The sequence below is a fragment of the Rhineura floridana genome, chromosome 10 (genome assembly GCF_030035675.1).
Source record: "Rhineura floridana isolate rRhiFlo1 chromosome 10, rRhiFlo1.hap2, whole genome shotgun sequence".
NCBI lineage: Eukaryota > Metazoa > Chordata > Lepidosauria > Squamata > Rhineuridae > Rhineura > Rhineura floridana.
Window position 1 is genome coordinate 22,494,629 of NC_084489.1, and position 27,420 is coordinate 22,522,048.

General features: G+C 42.7%; 2 protein-coding genes across 2 annotated transcripts in view; both read right to left on the reverse strand.

Moving 5' to 3' along the window:
* Positions 1 to 8,648: 8,648 nt before the first annotated feature.
* On the reverse strand, positions 8,649 to 21,016 carry LOC133365275 (zona pellucida sperm-binding protein 3-like). Its single transcript, XM_061586926.1, has 11 exons — positions 20,507 to 21,016; positions 19,176 to 19,294; positions 18,991 to 19,094; positions 18,716 to 18,893; positions 17,645 to 17,765; positions 17,198 to 17,289; positions 16,982 to 17,121; positions 16,324 to 16,449; positions 10,360 to 10,479; positions 9,101 to 9,214; positions 8,649 to 9,002 (listed from the first exon to the last, which is right to left on the reverse strand). Exons 1-11 carry the CDS (start codon positions 20,882 to 20,884, stop codon positions 8,911 to 8,913), a joined length of 1,584 nt encoding a protein of 527 aa, XP_061442910.1. The 5' UTR covers positions 20,885 to 21,016; the 3' UTR covers positions 8,649 to 8,910.
* A 4,425-nt stretch (positions 21,017 to 25,441) lies between these two features.
* Positions 25,442 to 27,420, reverse strand: part of LOC133365515 (prostatic acid phosphatase-like) — a 33,862-nt gene continuing 31,883 nt past the window's right edge. Inside the window, exon 11 of the mRNA XM_061587495.1 lies at positions 25,442 to 25,549. The gene's annotated coding sequence lies outside the window, so the exon portion shown is untranslated. The remainder of the gene's footprint in view (positions 25,550 to 27,420) is intronic.

Sequence of the window (27,420 nt, forward strand, 5' to 3'; positions counted from 1 at the left end):
CAAAACAAGATGTGATAAAATCATGGGAGACTGGAATGCAAAAGTAGGGAACAGAAAATAACTAGGAATTGTGGGGAAATGGGGCTTAGGAGACAGAAATGAAGCAGGAAAAAGACTTATTGAATTCTGTGAAGCCAATAATTTGTTTCTTGCAAACACATTTTTTGAGCAACCGAAAAGACAACTGTACATGTGGACATCACCAGATAGCCAATATAGGAATCAAATTGATTATATAATTGGTAACAGAAGATGGAGAAGTTCCATACTTTTAGCAAAAACAAGAACAGGAGCAGGCTGCGGTACAGATCATGAACTGGTCGTATCGAAAATCAGAGTAAAGCTAAAGAACAACAAAGTAATCATAATGCCAAAACACAATTTAAATAACATCCCAGAAGAATATAAAGATCAAATAAGGAACAGATTTGAGGCTTTAAACTTAGCTGACAGAGAACCAGAAGAACTGTGGAGTGAAGTCAGAGACATTATCAGGGAAGAATGGAAAAAGACAATACCTCTAGTTAAAAAGAGAGAAAGTCCTCAATGGATAACTGACAAAACTCTTAAAATGCTTAAAGAGAGAAGGAAAGCAAAAGGTGATAGAAACACAGTCAGAACCCTAAATGCAACAATACAGCGACTAGTACGTAGGGACAAAGGGAACTATTGCAATAGTTATTGTATAGAAATAGAAGAGGACAACAAAAAGGTAGAACAAGAGCCCTATTCCAAAAGATTAGAAATATGAAAGGGAAATTTAAACCAAGAGTAGGGATGTTGAATAATCAACAGGGGGACACACTGACCGACCAAAATGAAATAAAAGGAAGATGAAAGCAATACACTGAAGGACTCCATAAAAGAGATGCAAGGAACCATATGATGAAGAACCAGAAATTTTAGAATGTGAGGTGAAAGCTGCTCTTAAAATACTTGGAAGAAACAAATCACCAGGAGCAGATGGTATACCAGTAGAGCTGCTGCAAGCTACTGAGACTGAATCTGTCCAAATTTTGCCAAAAATTTGTCAACTAATATGGAAAACTAAACAATGGCCCACAGACTGAAAGCGTTCAATATATATCCCAATTCCAAAGAAAGGGGATCCCAGGGAATGCAGTAATTATTGAACTATTGCCTTAATGTCCCATGCAAGTAAAGTAATGCTCAAGACTTTACAACAAAGGCTCTTACCATATATGGAGTGAGAAATGCCCGACGTCCAAGCTGGATTTAGAAAGGGAAAAGGCACCAGAGATCATCTCGCAAACATATGTTGCATAATGGAATGGACCAAGGAATTTCAGAAGAAAATCACCCTGTGCTTTATAGATTACAGCAAAGCTTGTGACTGTGTAGATCAGCCATTCCCAACCAGTGTGCCTCCTGACCATTGGCAATGCTGGCTGAGGCTGATGGGAGTTGTGGTCCAACAACATCTGGAGGCACACTGGTTGGGAAAGGCTGGTGTAGATAATGAAAAACTATGGAATGCTTTAAAAGAAATGGGGGTGCCACAGCATCTGATTGTCCTGATGCACAATCTGTACTCTGGAAAAGAAGCTACTGTAAGGACAGAATATGGAGAAACTGATTGGTTCGCCATTGGAAAGGGTGTGAGACAGGGGTGTATCTTATCACCCTATCTGTTTAATCTGTACACAGAACATGTCATACGGAAAGCAGGATTGGACCAAGATGAAGGAGGTGTGAAAATGGGAGGGAGAAATATCAATAATTTAAGATATGCAGACGATACCATACTACTAGCAGAAACCAATAATGATTTGAAAGGAATGCTGATGAAAGTTCAAGAGGAAAGCACAAAAGCAGGACTACAGCTGAATGTCAAAAAGACTAAAGTAATGACAACAGAAGATCTACCGGTATGTAACTTTAAAGTTGACAATGAGGACATTGAACTTGTGAAGGATTATCAATATCTTGGCACAATCATTAACCAAAATGGAGACAATAGTCAAGAAATCAGAAGGCTAGGACTGGGGAGGGCAGCTATGAGAGAACTAGAAAAGGTCCTCAAATGCAAACATGTATCACTGAACACCAAAGTCAGGATCATTCAGACCATGGTATTCCCGATCTCTATGTATGGATGTGAAAGCTGGACAGTGAAAAAAGCGGATAAGAGAAAAATCAACTCATTTGAAATGTGGTGTTGGAGGAGAGCTTTGCGCATACCATGGACTGTGAAAAAGACAAATAATTGGGTGTTAGAACTGTTGTAGTAAAACTGGGCTCGATTCTTCGCTCTGGTCAATTAAAAACGCTAGGCAACAGTTTAGAAGTAAAACACATAAAATTGATTTATTGCAATGCACTCACATAAAAAGGAGGTATGTGAGGGTGGTTCGAACAACCCTCCCTCATTGTCCTCACTCTTTTATACCTTCAAGTAAGCAGTTCACAGTAACAGAAACAGGAAAAACTCCATATAAGGCACAAGTATAGATTATACATTCTAATTGGCTAACTTCCAGTGCATGAAGGCAGGGCCCTTCTGATCACGCTTATGATCACACATCCGTCTGTTACATTTCTACACGTGTACTATACTTCCGGTCATACTCTGAACACTTCTCTGGACATGTGATCCCCAAGGCCCTGGGAAAGATCCCTGAGAACAAGATATCTATTACAGGATGTTCCTGCTAACTGGAGGTGCTAAGTCATAAAGTACAACATAAACAAATAAACTGGGAAACAGGAACAGAACTTATAAACACAAACGCCTATCTCAGAGCTTCAAAGAGCTCTCATGGCTTTCCTCACAATTAATACAGGGCTTCAAAGGTTTTCATAGTTTTTCATAGTTTTACAGTTTTCTTCAGAGAACCATGCATAGAGCAGGGAAACAGAATCCCTTATCAGAACCAATTAAACAGAACTATCATTAGAAGCTAAAATGATGAAACTGAGGTTATCATACTTTGGACACATAATGAGAAGACATGATTCACTAGAAAAAACAATAATAGCTAGGAAAAACAGAAGGGAGTGGAAAAAGAGGAAGACCAAAGAAGAGATGGATTGATTCCATAAAGGAAGCCACAGACCTGAACTTACAAGATCTGAACAGGGTGGTTCACGACAGATGCTCTTGGAGGTCGCTGGTTCATAGGGTCGACATGAATCATGATTGACTTGAAGGCACATAACAACAACAACAACAATGATGAGTTGTATAGTCAGGGTAATGGGCTTTTCTTTTGTGAAGACAGGAGGTGGCATTCACCTTTTAGCTAGCTTGATAAGGTTTGAACAATGGGCTCCTCTCAAGGGCCAAATGTTTACAATTACTTTTGGGACTGTATTGATTGGATTGCCAAAGGTCATGTCCTGGGCATATGACTGGCATCATCCTCTCGGTTGAAATGATAGACTTAACTGTTTCAGCTATTTTTTCCATCAGGTCTCAAGCAGACTTTTTGAAAAATGAACCAAACTGAAGCCATTTTAAAAATCATATAGGCCATGTTGGGGTGGAGTATCTCTCAGGTTTATAGGCTCGTAGCCAGCCTGCCTACAGTACCATTTCAACAAGAGCTTCCTTTTAAGTAATAAATAGGGTCCTTTTTAAAAGATATGTTGTTGTGGTCAGGCTAAAGAGGCAGATTTAGTCAAGCTGTGAGCTCTCAGTGGGTATTTTTCTTATGCAATCATTGCCAACCACTAACTGTTAATGCAGGTTTTTCTTCCTTTTCTAAACAGCCACATAACGCTATGAAAGCAGGATGTTACAGAGGTTCAGAATGATGACTCAGCAGACAAACACCAGATTCTTCAGTTCAGCTGCTAGCATACAAATGGCAAAGTACACAAAACAAACTGTAAACAGAGCTTGCCAAAAGGTCTACATTCAAATAAAATTATTTTAGTTCTGTTTCCTTTGTCATATAGCAGCCACTACCCAGTACATTAGACATGTTGGATTGCATCCTTTCATCTTCCCTTCTTTCTAACATCTGTTACCAACCCAACTTAAAATAAAATATCTCTTATAAACGTTAGGCTTGTGGTAACCACATGTCTAAGCCTTCACAATCCCTCCTCTTATATAGAAAAGTCGGCATATTTTTCAGCTGCCGCCAAGGGTAGGTTATGTCTCTCAAGACTTGTTCTCAAATGTAATGTGCTAGTTTTAAATAAGCAAATATTGTAAAGAATTCCAATTAATTAGGAGCAAGGTAGAGATTAGAAACACTCCCTCGCAACAACTAGAGAATATGAAGATAGGTGTCTCAACCTACCACCATTTTGTAGCTCAAAGTTGTTCCTACTGTCATTGTCATTTCACATTTGGCCAACGTACAATGTATTTAGCATATAGAATGCAGAACATCCAGGAAGTTGGTGCTACTTATTTATCAGTGTGTTTGGCTTCCACTGTTATCTACATCAGGGATTGCCAACCTAGTGCCTGCAGGAGGCTTCATTGCACCCCCCTATCTGACCTTTAATTAAAAACAAAAATTAAGTCTCTGTCTCTACTAGAAAGAAAGTTATGAAGCAAAAATGTGCAGATACCTTTTTAAGTGATTTCTGAAATGAGCCAGAGTGACTGCTCTCATCTGTCGGTATTTTTAGTTCATGAGTGAAGTCAAAGCTGTGATTAATAAGTGCATTGTTTGGCCACAGGTCAATAGGAATCCACAGTACATATTACCAAATTCTTCCAAGCTACACAGCAAGTGGATTGGACTGTGAAAGACCAACCCAAATTGTGTTTGCATTTTGACAAATTTGTAGGGCAGTACAATATCTGAGAGAGGAGGTCAGGTCTCCTGCTCCCCTGGTGCATTCACTATAGCTGCCCAATTTCCCTGCTTTTTAAAGTTTGATAGAAATATCTGTAGGCTATAGGTACATTCTTAAACTGCAAAGTTTTTTGCATATTAATGAATTTCTCTGCTTTTTAATCCAGGAGGTAAGAAATGAGATCTTGTGCAAGCTTGCTGAGAATGGATTGATCATTTGCATGCTTATTGAGTTCAATGGGATTTACTCCCCTGCAATCATGCTTAGGATAGGTAAAACTGACCACAGGGAATGGGGAGGAGGGAGGAGGAGGGAGAGGAGGAGGGGGATGGGAGCAGGAAGGTGGGGGAGGGGAGGAGAAGGACAGGTTTGATCATTTGCATGTTTATTGAGTTCAGTGGGATTTACTCCTGTGCAATCATGCTTAGGATAGGTAAAACTGACCGGCGGGGGGAGGGAGGGATGGCTGGAGTGGGCAGGGAAGGAGGAAGAGGGGAGGGGAGGAGGAAGGGAGAGGAGAGGAAGGAGGGGAAAGGGAGGTCTGATCATTTGCATGCTTACCGAGTTCAATGGGATTTACTCCTATGCAATCATGCTTAAGATAGGTAAAACTGACCATGGGGAAGGAGAGGGAAGAAGCAAAAGGGAGGGGATAGGAGGGAGAGAAGGGAGGGTGGGTTTGATCAGTTGCATAATTTTTGAGTTCAGTGGGATTTATTTTTGTGCAATCATGTTTGAAAATGGAAATGGACTGCCTTCAAGTCGATTCCAACTTATGGCAACCCCATGAATAGGGGTTTTATGGTAAACGGTATTCAGTGGTCTTTTTACCATTACATTCCTCTGAGGCTGAGATGCAGTGACTGGCCCAAGGTCACTCAGTGAGCTTCATGGTTGTGTGGGGATTCGAACCCTGGTCTCCCAGGTTGTAGTCCGACACTGACCCGGGGAAGGGCAGGGAGGGTAGGATGAGGGGGAGGGTAGGAGATTGGGTGGGTGGGCACTGTGCAGAGGGGAAGCCCCTTTCCTTTCCAAAAGGAAAACACTGTGAACAGTATCACTGTGTTTCAGCATTTCCCCCACCTTTTTATTCTATAGCAGGCACATGTAGCCTCCCATCCAAATTTAAACCAAAGCTGTTCCTGGCTACATCAACACCAGGCCTTTATTTCACTTTGGACCGTCATGGTTTCTCCCAAAGAATCCTAGGAAGTATAGTTAGTGAAGAGTGCTGAGAGTTGCTAGGAGATGCCCTATTCCCCTCACAGAGCTTCAGTCAGAGCTGCTGACTGTTAAACCAGACTGGCTACTGGAGCTCTGTCAGTGGAATAGGAATCTCCTCTCAGCACCCTTAACTGAGCATACTCAACATTATCAATGAGCTCCAGCCAAAATTTCTTAAATTAAAAATCAGCCAGGCATTTTTTTTTAACTTTTAAACTGCAGAAGATGAAGGTCAGAGTATGGGGCAAGGTCTGTAACAGGATTACAGGTCCTCTGTAAACATGGCTGGTTTTTAATGAATTTCAACAGATTATGAGAAATCTGACAGAAAAAAGTCCAAAAGGGCTCTGGGGTGTTTTTTTTACTCTTTTTACACTTTGAACTCTCTATTCTCTCTGACTGTTTTGTGTATCACCATGAAAATTTACAGGGTTGTTAAGCAAGCGTTTCTGAGTTCAGAACTGTAAGATTTGTAAGGTTTTGTTTTGAAATTAGCTTATGGGAAGCATCAGAATGGCATGGGGGTATTTTAACACTGCGGAATGTAAAAAATCCACGCTGGCTGTAGCATACAGCCACTCTCCTGGCTGTATAATATACCAGCTTTAATTGTAAGTTACAACCGCACAGTACAAGATTACAGTTTATCTTGTCAGATTATCTCCATTGTTTTACTAGTTAAGCACGACGTTAAGAGTCTCATCTGTTTACACAAGTGAGCTTTTTTTTTAAGAAGCTCTCAACACTTTTTCACCGCCTCGGTGATTTGAGCAGAGCAGGTCAGTCTCCCACGGAATGCTATAACTGAGGGGCTTAACCTAAACAAGTACTGCAGAAACCTAGTGACAAAAGCGTTTCACTTATAGTCACTACTAAACCACCAGTAGGAAGTGTGTCATGCAAGGCATCATTGTCAGTGACGTAGCCTGAAGTGGGCAAACTTCAGACTTGCAGAACATACTTTTTTTTTATACTAGCACCTCAAAAACCAACCAACAGAGCTGGGAGCAAACAAAATTAAGGAACAGGGTTCCTCTGAGCATATGATGCTCACCCAGAGGTTTTCAGTCCCCTAAGCGGGTACACAGTCCTACTATATGAAAACCCATTCCTGATTACCTCCAGTTTTCTTCATCACAGCAGCCCCTGATTTAGAAGCCTTTATGGCTAATGGAGAATTGTTATATATCTACATAAAATTAGATATTGGAAGGTATATGTTTAAGAACTGTAAAAAAATCACAAGGAATAAAGCAACAGGCCTACAGGTCTGTGAGGCCTTAAGATTCAGTATTCTTCAGAGGGGCAAGTAGCGTTCATCTTAAACTCTTGAACCCCTGAGATGGAGCAAAGTAGGCCTGTGTTTGATTAACTTTTGATTAACAAGTATATTGTTAAAGGAGAAGAGGTCATATAGCAAATGCTTCACTAGTGATAGATGCGCTGGTTAGGCTTATCAGACCAACAACAAAGGTGGAATGTCATGTCCAGTACTCTGCGCCCTCAAGTACATCAGTTAAGGGGACAGCAGAATATTAGTAGTGTTAGTCAAATGGACAGCACAATGGTTCAAAGAAGGGATGTGCATACCATGAAAGATTACCTGCACATGTGCTCTTGTAACTAGATATTGGAATTACCTAATATTATCTGGTTGGGCTGGATAATAATGTAAGCAGCAGCATCTCTATGTAATGCTTAGTTGTAGCCTCATGATTTGGGAAATGCTAATTTCTTTGTTCCAGAACTGTATAAAAGATCCATGCAGACAGTGTCACGTTGCAGTCCTCACCAGGCACTCTGGGGGGACTGACCCTGCATACACTTGTAAAGAATAAAGGCCCACCTTTTTGATGCAAGCCTGTGTCTTCTATTTCTTCAAGGACCTCTGGTCCAAGAACCCAGCAATTCCCCGTCATTGCTGTTATTAACCATTGAGAATCAGAAATGCTTGATCTACTGCAAGCCACCCAGAGATCTAGCCAGCAGAGCCCAATCTACCTCTGCTCACCCTTGATGTAGCCACCTTCTGCTTAAGTCATGTCCCTTTCTTTGACGCCATTCTTTTCAAGGAAGAAATTAGCATACAGCATAGTTACCAGTGCAATGCCCATGGGCCCACACAGTCCCCTCTCTGCTGACATTAGGCTTGAAAGAAGCCTTCTTTTATACTGCATGTGTGCAGTGGGCTGCTCATAATAGTTTGTCCAGTTTGTAAGTGTGGCCCCAGCTCCAAGAGGCAGGTGATCCCTGAAAAGTACCTTAAAACACATGACATCTCACTACTGAAGAAAGGCTGTCCACATACTTTTAGGATATGGCTTCCTTCCAGAGGCATAGCAAGGCCAAACGCAGGCCAATTCTTTTTTAGTGGTCAAGCGCTGCATCCACCTCCCTTGGCAGCATTCCAAGAGTATAACACAAGGGCACAATCCAGCCAGAGTTAAACACTTTATCTTCAATATAAATGAATGGGTTTTTAAACACATGTCCTGGTCTGCCCAAAAGATCAAAATAAGATCAAAGTATTCCACTTTGGCAGGATTGTGCCCTTGAACCATAAGTTATAAATGTCTTAATGCTAATACTACCTATCATCTTAATTGAACAGGTCTACACCACACTTGCTGTTACCACCAGAAAGGTTTTACAGTTTATCAGCCCATTATTTATTTGACAAATCAAACTGAATTGACCCAATTATGTTAATTGCTGGGTTATTGCTATTAATGTACCACATACATATTATTTTTCATTTTAGTAGTCACTTGTGCTTCAGCCCTTCAAGACAATGATCAACCTTTGTTTATGCAGAGAATGTTACATACACAGTTCGCTAGTTTCACAAAGCTAGGCTACAAGAAAAAAAACTTAATTTTAATATGTAAGCCAATTGAGTGTTATCATCTAGAAGATGCAGCTAAACAGGGCCAGCATCAGAATTCCAGCTCCTGTCATTTGGATTCGCTCCAGGACAGTCCCCTTCTCTGACGCAGTACCTAAGAGGAGTTAAAAATGTTCAAGGCAAGTCAGGGAACTCCCATGGTTCACTGCCCCACCCCTTTGTGGCTTGGTCATACAGTCATTATGTCCATACCTTGTAGTGGCATCTTGGCTACCTCCACAGGTGCTGCTAGTTCACCTGAGTTTCCCTCTGCATCAGAAGTTAGCTTGGCAGCAACATTGTCATATACTATGTGTGATCTGTTATCTACAGTCAAAGGAAATAGGGTGTTAAAAATTGGCTTGTCAAACAAAGAACTGCAAGTTTTGAGGTGCTTACAGGCAAAGCTACTGTTTTCGTTTTAAGAAGTCTTAAGGGGCTGGAAAAATATTCAGCTTTGCATCTTGATTCTGGCTACCACAACAAGGCAAAATAGGCATAGAAATTGTGTTGGCTATACAGTAGTTTGCTATTCCTTCCATTTCTGATCTTCAGACTGAGTGCCAGTCCTTATGTAGCTAAAAGCACACCACCACATGAGATGGAAGTAAGAGAAGGCTTGGCAGAACTCCCAAGTTTTGCAGACATACAAAAAAATTTGAGAGAACACCCTCCCATCCAAAAAACAGCCTAACAAGGACTGAGCATGCTAAGTGACCATACAGAACGCTGCTTTTGGGGATAGGAATGGAATAGCACTCCACACTGCAACATTTTCAGGCCCCACTCATTTATGCTATTTGCTTAGGTTTTGACTCCAGGACCTGCATGTGTATACACCAGGGTGGGGAAACTCGTCGGCCCAGTGGACCATATCTTTATCTCCCCCCGCCCCCAAGGGGCTACTCACCTGTCATTGGATGCCATAATGCCATTAGGTGATTGACAGTCAAAGTTGATCCTCTGAGGAAGGGGGACGGATCTGCTTTGCCAGCACATTCCCTGCAGGGAACACAGTGCTGAAGCAGCACCCAACAGGATTGAACTCTTTCCTCATCAGCCAATGAATAGAGACTTCAGTCCTGCTCTCTGCAGGGATCTGGCAGGATTCATCAGCTGTTGAGCAAGGGGCTCAATCCAGCTGATTTGACTTCCCTGTGGGGAACTGACAGGAGCAGCCAACGCAGAATTGAACTCCACCTGTCGTTCAGAGTGACATCAGGTGACTGACAGAGGCTGTAGTTTTGGGAGAATGGTTTTGCAGGCCAAGATGTTTCTCACCCCTGGCATACACACTCCTTGACACTTTCCAAGTTCCCAGTATAGCATGCTAAAGAACTCCACCATGGCTAATTCTAGTACTTTTTGTGATTTTGTTTTAAGAAATCTGCTCCAAAAGGTGGAGGCCATGACTACAGTTACCAACTGATAGCAGCTTTTGGGAGGTGGGGAAAATCATCTAAAATTCCTACCAGTAGTTGTCATCACAGTTTCATCAGAGTCTAGAAGCCATCTTAGTCGTTCATCTGCCTTGAGGAAAAACTGATGTCCAACAGTAGATTCGGACTCAGTTTCTATCACATGGGATTCACCTTTAAGAATGGAATCACAATTAGATATGCATCAGACACCCAATAGGGCAGTTAAGCATGTACAGAGCTCTCACCTGCTCAAAAGATGGAAAATTTAGGATTTACTGAGTTTGTATGACTAGTAGAGTTTGTATGTTTGGTAGCCTCTAAAGTATGCTTCATGCAAAAAGCAAGTTCTCCGACCCCCAAGACTATGTGCCATCAGAGTAGCCCTTCCTTCAAGGGAAAGATAATTCCAGTAACACCAAAGTAATTGTCATGAAATCTGGCCCCCAAGAGCCATGATTTGCATGCTTCAGACCCAATTCCCACCCTTTGGGCAATTGATCTGGAACCCAATCACCAAATTCCCCTTGCCAAGGCTGCGCAAACCAACACCAACCCTGCAAGGTAGAAGATAGGCTGCCACCACCCCTTCACTGGTTCAACTCTGAGCTAGGGGAACTCAGAGCCCAGAAATAGGTAAACCAATGTTCAAATAGACAAGAGCCAAGTAGACACTCCTTGTCCAGAAACCTCTGGTTAAACCAAAATACACTGCTGCTTAACTCCTTGGTAGTTTGTGGTCAGTGGACAAGGTGCTGGATTCAGAACCAACTTTCCCCCTCAATGAACACACCAGGTTAATAAGAAGTAGCTTTATTAAAAATATAAGTGCACATTAATATATAGCAGCAAGACAATTCCTTCACCACACACCCAACCAGGGGTTCAGGTATAACATAAGAGAGTTCAACACACAACGGAAAATAACGAACTATCTAGCCTGTCTACTTACTTAGAGGTAGTGGATGGTAAGTCTCATCTCTCCTCAGAGAGAATAGCATCAGATAAGAAGCAGTGGAACCCCACATAGGTAACCACCCATCAAGATGGAATCCCAGGGGAACAAAGGCTATGGGTCTCAGACCCTATACTTTAAGGGAAAAGGCACCCAACGGTCCAGGATGAATTAACCAATCAGGGGCTTTCTGATGTAATCATCTTCCCAAAGCTTCTTTACTTTTTTGCGCCTTGCAGGCCCCCCTCCCATCTCTGATCTCAACCTTCTCAGGCCTGCATGGCCTTGAGTACCAGGCTCCCAGCAGATTAGCAGAGATAAACATGTGTTTCTGTTCAGGCCTCCCAACTGCTTACAGCTGGAAACGAAACTTAAACTTTTCCTCTCACAGAGGTCTGTCTCCTTCCAAGATGTACCTTCCACAATTCCCTGTAACTGAGCCATGATACAAAGAAACCAGGTTAACAAATTTACAGAAATTTACAATTTCATGACAGCAATATAATACTTTCAGTTTCTGTACTTATTTCTAAATACATCTACTTTCACAAAAAACTGACGATTATGAAGAAAAAAGAGAGATCATTCTCTACTAATACTCTGGAGTTGATGCAGTTGATTAAAGAACACATTTGAAGATCTTGTTCACCTCCATGAGCATCCCTGACACTTAGGGCTTATCCACATGGGAGCATAACTTCGTACTAAAGATGCTGCTTTTGCTGTCGTGATATTTGCAAGATCCACACTTGGTAGCTTCAAATCTGCTAGTTTCCATTCACGCTAGAAGGCATTCCTCTGTGAAGGATTAGTGTCACTGTTTCCTTGTGGCCCCGCCCTCTAATTTTACATATTTACTCACTCCAGTTCAAGGCTGAAGCGGGGAGAGTGCCTTGGTGTGAAACTGACAAAAAAATGAAACTGACTAGACCCTCCTCCCTTTCTCCATTGTCCCAGCCTGAGTGAAAGGTGGATTGGGGGGGGGGGAGTGAGTGAAAAGGCAAAGTAGGCAGCGGCAGCTTTTGCAGGCGACAGAGAGAGAGAGGGAGATGGGGCATTAGAAGAGCCTGCCTACTAAAAAAAATCAAAGCAAAGTGCCTACATGAAGGAGCACAATGCAGCTGAGACTGTTTTTCCTCTTTTTTCGCATTATAATTGGATTGGGTTCATACAGATTTAATGGGGGAAACCGTGTGATAGCTTCTGCTTGCCTGCAACGTCATGTGAACCATGAGAGTTACAAGGGGATGCAAGCAGCACCAGACACACACTAAATCACCATGTGGATGAGCCCGCAGCCTTCAGATTATACCATCAACTGGTCTAGTACCCACAGAATTAGGGTGACCAGATACAGAAGCAGACAAGGCACCTGCATCTTTAATAGTTGTATAGCTGGGGGGAGGGTGAAGCAGGTGTAGCTTGCATGGCAACCTTCACCTGCTACAATTCCCCCTTCCGGTATGCTCTCTGTGTAGGGTGGACAGGTGCACAAGCAAGCTATACCTGCTTCACCTCCTCCATCTGTTGTACAGCTCTTAAAGTTGTAGGAGCCCTGTCTCTTTCTGCACCTGGCCACCCTACACATAATACAAACATTTAAAAATTAACATCTTTAATTTTAGAAAAATACACTTTGTATGACCTACAGTGCCTTCATGCTCACAATTGCCATATGTTACCAATTCCCCCTCCCTCAGTTATGGGCATGGATCAGTTCAAAAGGTTCTGGTGGCTGGGCGGAGAAATCCAAGGGAGCTATAGTCAAAGCACCAAAATATGTCCAGACACAGTCTTGGGGATAGGTATGAGAAGCCCTCATGAGTCATGATAACGATGGCTAGAGTTAAACGCTCTCATATATTTTTATTTTTTAAAAAACCTTAACAAATGCCCCCAACCCCTATTTAGAGCCATTAACACACCTTGCAGTTACATTCAGTCTCTATTCGTCACCACTTTTCTACTGAGGGCCAATTCAGATTAGGGCAGATTTTGTCTCATCAAAAAGTATTTGAGCAGCAGCATGATGGGTTTGCTCCATGCCCATTGCATGTTATGTGCCTCAGAGAGCTGGCTCCAGCCTGCACTCACTGCATGTGCAGCCAGCCACCCATTTCTTCCTCATACTTTCAGTGTTTTGCAGTTCAAAATTATAATTCTGTGCAGAAAGTGCCCTCGCTGTATGGATTGATACTTAGACTCTGCTCAGATGTTTATGAAGTAAGGTCTTAATCATACATCCACGTCAATGTGTCAGAGCCATTTTCACAAATAAGGCTTTTATCAGAAATGGATGTTGCGGACCACGCACACTTACATTTCCTCCCATTGTGTGGTAAAGATAAAAGGCTTTCTTTGGCTGAACTTTCTTGACGCTCTAAGTAATGTCATAAAGATATGCCACTTTCAAGCATAGAAGGAGAACTTTTTCTCTGTTGGGGGCTGCATTCCAGATGTGGGTGGGGCCAGCCACCTTACTTTTTCTCTTCATTTCTTTCCACACAACATAGGAAGCACCCTTTCTGTTGTTTTGCACCTCTGAATACCTTCCTCTTTCAACAAACCTTTTAAGTAGAGACATTGGACTCATCTACGTGGGAGCATTTCTTCTTCAGAAATATACTTTTTACCTTCACATTTCATTTGCATCGTTCAGAGTTCCTGCTCAAAAGTTAGCTGCCAATTGCATTTTCCCATTCACACAAGCAGGCATTCCTCTAGGGAGGATTAGTCTTGCCTTTTCCTTGTGATGCTGCCCTCTAATTATATATTTCCACTTCCTCTGGTTGCTAAGGTGACCAAGCATGCTCAGTCTATTCTACAGCCGCAGCAAGTTCCTTTAAAAAAAAAATCCCAGAAGTACTAATATCTGTGTTTCCCCTGGTAAGATACAGCTGAATTACAAATCTTTGAGCAGTGTTATGCTTTTACGCACAAGTTAAGGGGAAAAGAAAATAAAGTCACCGTTTGCAGCAACATAAAAGAGGCCAGCAGAATGGAGGAGAGCAACCAGAAGTTGCTTGTCAGCCTGTGAGGGGACTTCGTTCCCTTACGAACGGATTAATTAGATTACAAGCTGTGGTAGAAATAGTCACCAATGTTACAGGGGATGCAATACGCACACTAACAGAAGAAACAGAACAAATACGTAAAAGGTTGGTTGTGCATCAACAAGGTCTTGATCAGTTGTTGGCCAACTCGGGCGGATTGTGCGCTGCCTTAAATACCAGCACTGATTGTTGTGTGGAAATTGGGGACCAGTCACAGGTAATCAACCAGTTAGTTGACCATGCAGAAATAACAGCGTATGTGGGTAACCAACACTGGGAGGGCTTGAACTGGGATTGGCTTACCAGTTGGCTCCCTAACTGGGCATGGTAGAAACATTTGTTTGTTATTGGTTGTATTATACTGCTTGTCTTAATGTGCCTGCCATGTATTATATCCTGTGTGTCTGGCATGCTTGTGAGGCTCATGAAAAGAAGAGGTAGACTGATGATGTACCAGCAACTTGCTCTGCAAGAGATGCAGGGACAATATGCAGAAATGGCACCGGTTCGGGAGGAACAGAAAGACCAGGTCCTGTATGCCACTATTGAGGAGTAAAAGAGATACTTTCTTGGAATAAGAAAGTATCTAAGGGGGAATTGTGACAATGAGGCCAATATGAGCAAAATGGAACATATGCTTAATGTCTGCAAAAAGTAAAATATATGCTTTTATGCTTTCTCAGCATTTGAGATATTCTTTCCCACATAGCTTGCAGAAGGAAAGGTCAAGGATAGAGGAACTTGGGATGGGAACAGGGAAGTGAGCCATGGGAAACAGCCCGGATGAAACATTTATTCTGATTAGCAATGCACTTTGATACTGTGATGCTTTGATGATTATGTATGTGATGCATAACAGCCTATAAATGTGATGGTTGTCTGCTTTATGGGGAGAGCCCACTTCATGGTGATCTCTCCCTTTGCAAAGGAATAAAGGCAAGCTTTTGCACTTTACCAGGTCTCGTCTCTAATTCCTGATTGGATAACCGGGAAATTGGGGGCCATAACAGGCAGGCCCACACTTAAGGTCTAGCCCTTTTGTAACAAAACTACAGGAAATAAAATGAACAAAGGGAAGAGAAGGGAGTGGGCATGGAGAAGGGAATGACTGACATTCGCCTAAAAGCATCGGAGCAAAGCTTCTGCAAGCAGTAGAGAAATGGAGTGGAGATCTTTTTTTCTTCCCTTTTTGTATTCAGGTTGGGTTAGTATGGATTTACAGGGGGAAACTGTGCGATAGCTTCTGTTTGCCGCTAACGTCATGAAAAATGGAAATGGACTGCCTTCAAGTCAATCCCAACTTATGGCTACCCTATGAATAGTGTTTTCATGGTAAGCCGTATTCAGAGGGGGTTTACCATTGCCTCCCTCTGAGACTGTGAACCATGCAAATTTAAAGACTTTCCTCTTTTCCCAGGCATTTTAGCATGTGTTGTTAAATTGTTTTTTTTAAGTGTTTTTAAATTTGTATATTTGTTTTTAATGTTTTTAATTGTTGTAAACCGCCCAGAGAGCTTCAGCTATGGGGCGGTATACAAATGTAATAAATAATAATAATAATAGTAATAAAGGAGATGTGAGTAGCAAACTCATAGTAGACCACTGTGTAGATGAGCCCCTTATTTCAGTCTGCATCTGCACTGGAATTGTTTTCAATATGTTTTGTGTTTAATATGTTTTATAGATGTTTTTAGTGTTTTGCTGCTTGTTTGCCACCCTGGGATCCTTCTGGGAGGAAGGGCGGGAAGTAAATGTAATAAATAAATGATACATTCTCACTTAGGAGGTTGCCTGGGGGAGGAACAGAATACTCTTGCCAGAGGTCTGAACAGATTGCTTGCACAGGGCTCTCCCCTGCTGCCCATGGCTTCATCTGTTTCAACTCCCCTGCCTCCTGCTCTCCCTTCCAGGATTTCCCCACTTGCATGAAATTAGATGGAAGGCCCCAGATCCCCCACCCCTACTTTACCATGAACTACAATCCTTTGATTTCACCACTTCCTTTCTTACCTTCGGCCACCATTGTTTCTTTTGTTCCTACTTCTCCTTTCTGGTGGTCCCAAGGAGCATCAAGGATTAAGAGAGGCCCCACCACAAGGTCAGCATCAACTTTCCCTTTTGAGAGGTCAATGATAGCTAGAAGTGAACAGAATGAGTAATTTCAGATCCCCAAAGCAAGGTTATATCTGGTGTTGAAGACAACATGCTGGCAAAATTAAACGTCTTTTTCTTTGCAATGTGGAAAGCAAATACATTTTTGTATGCACATGGTTCATTTACCTTTGAAATATGACATATTTATAGCATTGTTCTTAGCATCACTTCCAATAATGTTCAAGCTTTTCCAACCAGTTTAAGAGATATGCAGCTCTTAGTGGTTTAGTTTAGAGCCATGGTGAGTTTAGAGCAAGGATGGAGAATCTGTGGCACTCCACATATATGTGCAAGGTCACAGCCACATGATACATTAAAACCACATGGCTTCCCACAAAGAAACCTGGGAACTGTAGTTTATCCCTCACAGAGCTACAATTCCCTTCACCCGTAAAAAAAAAACTAGTTCCCAGAATGCTTCAGAGAAGACCATGTGCTTTAAATGTATGGTGTACATCTCCCACATTCCAGCCTCTGAAGAGCCATAGTCCCCCTCCCCTAGTTTAGAGCCTACCTGACCCAGAAGGCATTTGTTTCTGTCTTGATGTATGATGATTGCTGAGGTTGATTGTGCTGGGCCATCCTGTAGATGATCCACAGTTCCCAGTCTCACAGCAGTTACAGATGTCCTTGGAACCTTCTACTGGTAGCCAACTGACATAGATAGATAGATATCATGTCAGTGTTCTTCAGAGTTCTGTCTCCCCATTACACATTTTTCAGTACTTACATATTTCTTTGGCTGTTGAATGAGCAAGCTTTATTTAAGAGATCTGGTTCTTTGTCAGCTGCAGTGACTTTCAGATGGCATGATATGTAGATCTGAAAGAGAAATTAAACAGGATTGGGATGGGGGAAATGCTGCCATCCCACTGTACATAACAACTAAGCACAGCCAGCCCAAGACAAAGGAGAAAATGACATCCCCTCCTATTCTATGTACAGAAAGAAGTTGTCTGGACTAGCAGTTGAATCTTACACTGGTGACAGAACAACATCTTCCACTGTACCCAAGGGCAGCAGACTCTTTTAGGAGGGCAGGAGGGAGACCACGTGGCACACACAGCCCTGCCCATCACACCCCACCTCTCATTAACTGCCATCTGAGGTGATTGCTTTAGTCTGTCCAATGGTAGTGCTGGCCCTGGAACCGAGTGATATAAGTGAGTCCTCTCACCAAGTTTCTTGTGTCCCCAGCAAATCTGAATGTCTCTATGGTAAATTGGAGTGTTTCCTGCTGAGGTCTTGGAATTCTGAAGACTGATGCTACATCATGAGCTCTTCCATCTACCAAGCATCTAGATCCAAATATCATCATTAGAGAGATCCAATGTGTCAGTATTTTTGAATTGAGGGGCCCATTAGAACTTGCAGTGTGCTGTTATGCAAGTGTATGCAGAGGCAAGCCCCACTGCATTTGGGATCATTTACTTCCAGGCAGATGTGCGTCGGACTGCAGCCTTACAGCACAATTCCAACCGTGTCCACTCAGGAGTAAATCCTATTGAATTCTCCACACCTTTCCTCTAGTGCTTGCAGATGCTTGCTCCAATGCTTTTAGGTGGGTGCATAAATCGTTCCCCTCTCCATGCCCACTATCTCCTCCTCCTTTCTTTCATTTTGATTACTGTGGGCTGACAAGCAACTTCCGGTTGCCCTCCTCTGCTCTGCTGGCCTATTTTATGTTGCTGCAAACGGTGCCTTTATTTTCTTTTCCTCTTAACTTGTGCACAAAAGTGTAACACTGCTCAAAGATTTGTATTTCAGCTGTATTCTACCAGCCGTAGGTAGGGAAAACAGATATTCACACTTCTGGGTTTTTTTTTTAAAGGAACCTACTGCTGCTGGTGGAACAGACTGAGCATGTAGTGTCACCTAGCAACCAGAGGGAGTGAAAATGTATAATTAGAGGGCTGGGCCACAAGGAAACAGTGAGACTAATCCTTCCCAGAGGAATGTCTATTGGTGTGAATGGGAAAAACCATTTGGCAGCTAACATTGAGCAGAAATTGTTGGCAGTGCAAATGAATGGCAAAGGTAAAAGCAGTGTATTTGCTATGAAGAAATGCTGCCGTGTAGATGAGCCCCGAGTCAGTCTATCCCCCTCCCCCAATTTGGAGGGCAAGGAAGCAGAGCAAGCTTCATTAGGACTCTTTCACCAGGAAAAGACACATCCATTTCCAGGGGCTCTACCATACAGATTTTTATTCTCTACTAAAGCTAGGCTTTTTTTTCTTTTTCATCTTACCCATGGAAGTCAAGGATTGCATAGTGTGGAATGGAATCTCTCTCTGGTGTTTGTGAGGCCACGCAGCTATCAACAAATAGCCGGAGAGGTAGATGACCTTCCCTGTCAATATCTGCTTGGATATGAAGATAATCACCCAGCTGGTATTGAGTAGACTCTCTCTCAGCACTCCAGTCATCTATAGTCATCCACAGTGAACAAAACAAAAAAGAGAGAGAGAAACTTAAAATCGTATCTTACAAGCTGTCCTCATAAGGGTTGAGAATCTCACTTACCAGTCATCAGACGCAAGGAAAAGTGAAGCCTTCCTTCCACAGACTTTGTCGAAGCAGAAGGAGACCAAGTGCGCTGGATGCCATCGCTGCTCACATTATCTTTCCTAAAAAGAAAAGATTGCTACTTAACTGATGCCATCAGGCAAGCAAGCAGCCAAACAGCAGTCTAAGATACTATGGCTCACCTAGGATAGCGGCACTCAATTGGGATCTCCACTGGGCTGTTCCTCACAATTACTGGGTTGCTTGCAGGGCCTGGGTTATAGTATAGAGATGTGTGGTAGAACAGGGAGTCTGCTGTTGTCTGGAAGAGCAAAGCAATCCTGTAGTCACTATTTTTACAATGACCTTGAAGTTACACATAAACTTTAGGCAATTCAATTTACAGGCTTTCATTATTTTAACATTCAGAGTTATTGTTTAAGAGGTTATACCTGTCTATTAAAACTAACTGATGTGAGAAATGAACATTACCAGAGGTCAGGAAATTTCCATGAGAGATGATTACGCACTGGGTCTTAATTTCTGCATATCTTGTCAGCAGCATGGAGAGCTGCATTTACAAGGAATTACATTCATGGCCATGGTCATTAGTTCATGGCCATTAGTCATGGGTAAAGGCTGGATGGGGAATTAGATTCAGTTCACATTTAAAGGTGGAACTATTTTGCACTTTCCAAAATGATATGTGAACTGAAAGACAGCCATCTTTTGAAATTCACATTTCTCCAGATTTTGCAGTGCAGTTCTCAAGCCAAGTAATGTGCATAAAAATACATATACTGGGGTAAAGTGTGCATATAAATGCATGTTAAAAACATATAAAATGCATTATATTATGGAAAATAGCTTTGCAAAACTGGGTGTTTTAAGGGAAATTGCATACAAACATGCATATTAGGATAAATTCACACTAAAATGTTAATTTTCATGAGGATTTAAAAATAGAAAACTGATATGGAAATGTGGAGAACTGGACTTTCGGTTACAAAAAAAAGAAACTGAATTTGATTTTTATTTTTTTTTGAGGTGGGGAGAGATGAAATGAAGTGGCTAGCATCCTGAACAGCAGCACTCAACTCTGCAACCTTTTGTTGCAGGTTCCCCTTGAAGAAGAGATAATGATGGCAATCTGTCACATTCAAAGTCCCTGCTCCAACTAGGAAGGCCATAATTTTATTTATAAGCCTTCTATGAACACAGTTGTCAGGGCAGCTTACAAAAAATACAAGTTACAAATCCAAGTATGTTAACATTAACTGATGCAAGTAGCAGAAAAGCCAACAATGTCTTCCACCCTCTAGTAGAAGTCTCCAACATGTAGCTGTGTTTACTAATTCAAATCAAGTCACTCATATCCACATGTGTTCCACAACAAGAGTCTTGCTATACAATTCTAAACATGTCTACAGAGTAGTAAGCCCCACTGAGTTCAATACGATTTACTCCCCAGGTAAATATACATAGGGATGTATACAGCATGTTAGATTTTGTATGCACATAAGTCTCACATTACCTGCAAGTTGCTGCCACACTCATGAAACTCCACTTCAAAGATAACCAAGTCAGAGGCACTAACAGAAGTATAATGGCAGGCTTGTGGGGCAAGGTAAAGATCAGCTGCTTCGATCAAGTGGCCAGTCTCAAACAGATCTCTGTGGACCACTATCACCATTTTGGCTTCATGGCATTGCACTGTGACAGACTGCAAAGGGCTAACTATCAACTGCCTAGGAGATGATGCACCAGCTTGCCTCAAAGAGTTATCAGTAGCTCTGTTTTGTAACTGCTCAGTTACTGGTACATGTCTTGAAAAGTCCCAGAGATTAGCACAAGCCACACTATCAATCAAATAACATACAAACAAACATCCTAGTCCTTTTAAGCACCTCATCCTGCTTATTTTACTTCTACAATACTACCATAAAGTAAAATAACCAGCACCAGTCTTTTTACGTACTCTGTCCTTTTCCTATCTATGAGCCTAGATTACAGAACACCAATTATCATCTCTTCCTACCCCCCTGCTATTAAGACTTTGTAATAGAGTGAACTCCAAGAAAACTAGCTTCACCTGGGCCACTGTATCTGGATAAGCAAGGCTCCAAATCTTTGCACACTTACTGACCCCCTCCTGGCCATGTGTAAAATATATCTGTAACTCAGGCTCTGATGAACTCATGCATCTAATGAAGTAACCTGTAGTGTTCCCTTATGCCATAATACATTTATTAGTCTTTAAGGTGAGACTAGATTGTTTGTTCTGTTTGCTGCAACAGACTAACACAGCTATCCCACTGGAAATTTTTACTCAGGACTGGAATCAGACTGCTTGAACTCATTAGGACTTATTTTGAAGAAAACATGCATAAGATCAGGCTGCAGTTTAGAAACCTTACTGCAGTTGTGTGATCAGTTAACTCCTCAGATTTTTCTTTTTCTTGAGGCTGATGATTCAAGATGTAGCTGTTCAGGCAAAAACGGTTGCTTTCCATATAGCCTTGAAAGCAATTAAGCAGGGACCTGGTGAAGTAGCTTTAGTTGCAGAAAGCAAAGTCTGTAGGAGTAATCCAAAGACTTGTGTAAGGAGAACTCAAGCAGGGGATATGTAAACCTGACTTCAGCTGCACAAGGACTGCTGCACTCAGGGCTGACCCAACTATGGAAGCAAGCTAGGCAGTTGCCTGGGGTGCCAATTTGTTGGGGGCACTGGTTTCATCTATGTAGTGTTTTGGAGAAAGAGCCACAGCCTGCACCTTTGGAGGAGGTGCACAGCAATAGTTCAGTATTCATCAGCTGATTGACTAGCTGACGTTTCTGGCGATTCTCCAAAGGCAGCCTTCCAATAACCCAAATGGATGTAAAATAAGGGTCTTCTGATCTCCATTAACTAAAGCACACATCCCTCTTCATAAAGTACTTCTCAGCCCAGCAGATCAAATACCTGCCAAAAAAGAAATGTCTGCTTGGCAGTGGAAGGCTAAGAGGTACAGGGCTGCTCCTATCGTTGGCAGAGTGAGGTGGTTACCTCAGGCAGCTGATTTTAAAAGGGCAGCAAAGTGGTTTAATTTATTATTGCTATATTTTTGCTGCCAGGGAGGAGGAGACATACTTACATAGGAAGCTGCCTCATACTGAGTCAGACCACTATCTAGATGAGTGTTGTCTATACTGACTGGCAAGAGCTCTCCAGGATTTCAGACAGGGGACATTTGCAGTCCTATATGGAGATACAGTACTGGGGATTGAACCTGGGACCTCAGATGTTTTACCACTGAGCTATGGCTCTTCCCTAGTGTTGTGATTTTCTGCCTCAGGTGCCAAAATAACTAGCCTCAAGTTCTGTGCACCTTGATTTGGGGCTCATCCACATGGTGATTTACTGTGTGTTTGGTGCTACTTGCAACCTCTTTTAATTCTCATGGGTCACATGATGTTGCAGGCAAACGGAAGCTATCAGGTAGTTTTCCCCTTTAAATCTGTATTAACACAATCCGCTGATAATGCAAAAAGGGAAGGAAAAACCATCTCAGGTGCACTGCACTCTTCCTTATAGGTGCTTTGCTTCAATGTTTTTAAGTGGATGGGTGAATAGTCACTTTCAGCTGTTTCCCTTTCTCTGCCCACTGTAACTCTCCCATTAATTCCATTTTATTTCCGGCGCCTTAACCAGCAACTTCTGACTGACTGCTCTGTCTTCCCCCATAGGAGTTTGCTGTAGCCCGCCTTTCTTTCCCCTCTAGTAAAGTTCCTTCCTTCACTCCTTGTAACCAGAGATGGGCTCCATTTCTACAGAATCTAATCAGAATTGCCATTGTATTTCATCCTGCTGGGGTGTGTGTGTCCCCACTTTCCCAGCTGCAGAATCCCCCTTTCTCCCTAACCTTTCCCCAAGGATGCTTTCATTGCACCTGCCGCCTGCAAAAGCTGTTGCAAAAGCTGTTGCAGCCACTGCCTACTTTGCCTTTCACTCACTCCCCCCCGGCCTTTCACTCAGGCTTGGTCAATGGAGAAAGAGAGGGGAGGTCTAGTCCATTTCATTGTTTCTTGTAAATTGCACACCAAGGCACTCTCCCTGCTTCAGCCTTGAAGCCCAGCCATGGGGATTGCAACTGAGGGAACTGTTGCCTTCTATCAATACTCCAGAGGGAGCAAACATGTAAAATTGAGGGCGGGGCCACAAGGAAACAGTGACACTAATCCTTCCCAGAGGAACACCTACTCGTGTGAATAGAAAACAGTGGATTGGAAGCTACCATTGAGCAAGAAGTGTGGATCCTGAAAATCTATTACGATGGTGAAAGCAGTGTCTTTAGTACAAAGTTAGGCTCCTATGTGGATAAGCCGTTGAAGAGTGGGATGACATTTGCTGTTCTACCTCAGGCAGCAAAATGCCTTGAGTCATCCCTGGAGACAGAAGGCCTTTTCCTATGTTTTTATCAGCCACATTTCTACCACTGGGGAGACACTGAGTAGAGCCTCTCCTGCAGATCTTAATGAGCAGGGAGGTTCGTGGGAGGAGATGGCCCTTTAGGTACTGTGGGCCTAGTCCATTTTGACAAGTTAGTAACCAGCATTTTGAATTGCGTCTGGAAGCAAACTGGAAATGAGTGCAGAGGTTTTAACATTTTCCCAACAACGTTTCCCCATCTGCACTCTTGCTGCCCCAGTTTGGACCAGCTGGAGCTCAGACTTTTCAAAGATACCTCTATGTTTTGCAATATAGGTGTTACTAAGCGTCAAACTGCATGTTAAAATCATTTGTGCTTTTTAAAAAGCTTGCTTGAATGGGTCACTTTTATTTTGAAGAAAAGCAGCTGCAGGACCCTGACCGAGAATATTTTCCTGAACATTTGGGGGTGTTATTATTTTCCCCTAAAGATGCTGGTTACTGCAAGTAGTGTCTTTGGAACAGATGGTGGATTCTATTCTTGGCAGAAAATTGGTATAGAATATCAATCTGGACTGAAAACATGCTGTGGATAGGATATCACAGCTGCTTTCTCTTTAAAATAAAAGCAGCCATTTTAAGCATACCTTTTAAAAAATATGAGTGTGTAGTAAGGTCCAAAGGCATGCATCACTGTGGTCGTATCTAACATCCCTATGATAGGATGCAGCTTGCACAACAGCATAATTTGGATAAAAGCATCCCAGCTACACTTGCCACCTGGACATCCAGAAGCAAAGTTGGGTCAAGGACTCAGTATCCAGGATTACTATCCCATCCAAAACAGGCTGATTCCTATTACCATATTATCAGTTCTCCTGGGCATCTCTGACTGGTTTGGATTACAGTACACATTTCAAAATAATCTCCCCACTACACAAAAAAAGTCAGATTTTGTGCACTTTCAAAGAGAGTGCAGAAGCACAAAAACACAGAACAAACTTTTGGTGATGATGTCATGTAGACACCCCATAAAAAGTGAATGGGGACAGAGTGGAAATTTCAGAGCGAACATGTAATGTGGATATGGAAGCATCCCTGGTTGACTTAATCACAATCTGAGAATCTTAAGAAGTAGAGTGACATCTAGTGATTAGATTGTTTTTCACAATCAGTTTCATCCATTCAGAATATTTTGGTGCATGCATTCACCATATTCAACATGTGTTCTGCTTGCTTTGTCTGGGGTAATTTATCATGGCCAACAGTGGTTCCTTTATCCTCCATTAAGTCCAGCAAGATCATCACATTCAGCACAGGGAGGAGGGAGTTGGAAGCCTCTGCAGACTACATGGTAGCAGGCACTTCAAGAGTCCTGGGATACAATCATGCTGGAACTTCTCCTGTATAACAAAGCCCCACTGAAATAAATGGGAACAGTGCAAGAACTCCCATTCAATAGAATGGGGAATGTTCAGGAGATCATTTGAACAGAAGCTGTAAAAACTGAAGAGAGATGCAGAGAAAACATGAGATCTTGTACAAATTGTCCTGATAGGACATCTAGTGTGATGGTTACAGCACATCCCTCTCTTTCCCTGTGCTTTTCCTTTGTTATTTTTGGCAAGTTTCCTCCCCCCACTCCCAGATATAAGGAGTTCTAACTAGTCAGTTGTCTCACTGTATCTAGATTGGTTATGAGAATTCAAACCATCTGACTAATCTAATAGCTGCATAAATAAAAGTGTTATTTGAAGAGTATGGGATAAAGTATAGAATGTGTTAACCCTTTTGGATAAATGGGCTTCTGGGAAAGATTATTAAGATCATTAGGTTTTAAAAAATCCTAAGCATTATATTTGTCAATGAAATTGCAAAATAGATCCCTGCTTTTTCCCCAGAGTTCCCACCTCCACCCCAAGAATTCAGTGTATACACACAGTAACTTGTAAATGATGTGGCAGTTGGTGGTGTTTGTTCACGCTAATCTATTGCACCAATTTGCTTGATTTTTATTTGATTAAAATTATCACAGAAAAGAGGAAGATGGTAAGGACCACACGAAAGCATTAACAGTCATGTAGTGTTGCAACTTATTTGCTATCCTGTTTCCTTCCACGGGATATGTTAATTTGCTGATTTGTACTTTCTTTGGCTTTTGTTTTCATCCTAGTAGAAGATGAAATTCAACAGCAATATGTCAAAAGGCCAACACTGTCAACATATCAAAATATATATTTGGAAAATATGGATATAGTTATTGCAAGTTATATTTATATTTGCATACTTTTCAGATCTATGTCCAAATATAGTACATCTGAGAGCCAGTGTGGTGTACAGGATATAGTGCAGGACTGGGGACAGGGAGACATGGTTTCAAAACTACTCATCCATGAAGCTCACCAGGTGACCTTAGGCCAGCCACTCAGCCTAGCCTCTCCTTACTGGTTTAATAATAAATCCCTCTTTCCAAGGAATTCTGAGAGTTGTAGCTCTATGAGGGGAATAGGGGGGTCTCCTAACAACTCTCAGCATCCTTTACAAACTACAGTTCCCAGGATTCTTTGGGGGAAGCTATGACTGTTTAAGGTGGTGTAATGTTACTTTAAATGTATATTGCAGATATGGCTTGTCTTCCAGTGTGTCAAGTCAAGGATAGGGGAGGGGAACAGCTGCATCACTAGGGGGACTGAAGAAGACCTACCCTGGAAGTGAGTCTCTGAGCATCTAGGTGCTTGCTGCTTGCTTCTCTGGGTTGCTGTCTTTTAAGACAGGTGATGTCCCTGGTAAGTGCTCCAAGGGCTGGGATCCCCTGCCTGACCCTGGCTCCAGAGAGAGGCTGCAGTTAATCTTGCAGCCTCTTGCATCAGCTCCTGGCTGGGTCAAGAGGCATATAAGCCTGGCTGCCATTGGGTGGCGGGTCTGCTGCGAGCGGGGTCACCACTGAAGGGGCAAGCCAATTAGGGAGTCCTGAGGGTGAGGGCGCTACCCTCTTCTATTTCTTTCTTTTGTTTTTCCTAACCAATCAGGGGGAGATTGGTAGTGCGGAGGGCATATGGCTCATGTGCAGTTCCTGCGCAGGGTGAAAGCCTGTGCAGTGAACTGAATGATAGGAGAAAGTTGCCAGATGTCTTCAGAGTGAGAGTCTGTAACTGGCAGAAGGCTGGCCCTCCCTGGGTGTGAGACAGAGGGGGAGTAGATGTGCCCTGTGTGAAAATATTGAGTGAGTCTTACTGTTCCCAATTCTTGCAGTGGCTCAGGTAGGTTTTGTTGGTGGGCTCTTGTTGGGTCCCTATCAGGTGTTTAGGAGGAATCTTAGTAAGGAGGGACATAGGTGATGCCACTACAATTTCAGTGATCACAGGTAGAGGGAAGTATAACCATGGGGGGTGAATTACCATAGAAGACGACGGCAACGCTATTTACGCCTTGTTCCTCCCTCCCACTCCTCTCATGGATGGGTTCCTTGTTGTGGATCTGCTATGCCCACTGGCATGTGTGTGTTGTTGTTTAATGCCAGATCAGTACACAATAAGAACATACTCATCCATGATTTGATCGGGGATGTAGGTGCTGATTTGGTGTGCATTACAAGACCTGGGTGGGTGAGCTGGGAGGAATTGATCTGACCCAGCTTTGCCTGCCTGGATACTCAGTGCAACACCAGCACAGGCTGCAGGGATGGGGAGGGAGGAGTTGCTGTGGTCTACAGAACTTCCATCTCTGTCACCAGGAAACCACTCTGTCTTGGAGCTGGCTGTGAGGGCCTGCACCTGGTGTCGGGCCAAGGAGACAGGAAACTAGGGTTGCTGCTGGTGTACCGTCCACCCTTCTGCCCGGCAGCTTCTCTGACTGAGCTGGTGGAGGCTGTCTCAGCTGTGGTATTGGAGGAGCCCAGAACGATAGTGCTGGGTGATTTTAATGTCCATGCTAAGTCTGCCTCTAGTGTTCTGGCTCAGGACTTCATGGCCTCCATGATGACCATAGGGCTGTCTCAAGTTGTCACCGGCCCAATGCACAGGGTAGGGCACACCCTCAAC

What these genes read in the sequence shown, in the direction of transcription:
- LOC133365275 (XM_061586926.1), bottom strand. Translation starts at nt 20,884, where the DNA reads ATGAGGTGCTTAAAAGGACTAGGATGTTTGTTTGTATGTTATTTGATT. An exon ending in AGTGTGGCAGCAACTTGCAG is followed by an intron (nt 19,295 to 20,506) that starts GTAATGTGAGAC and finishes TTGCTCTTCCAG; the next exon opens with ACAACAGCAGACTCCCTGTT. An exon ending in TTCCTTGCGTCTGATGACTG is followed by an intron (nt 18,894 to 18,990) that starts GTAAGTGAGATT and finishes GGATGACTATAG; the next exon opens with ATGACTGGAGTGCTGAGAGA.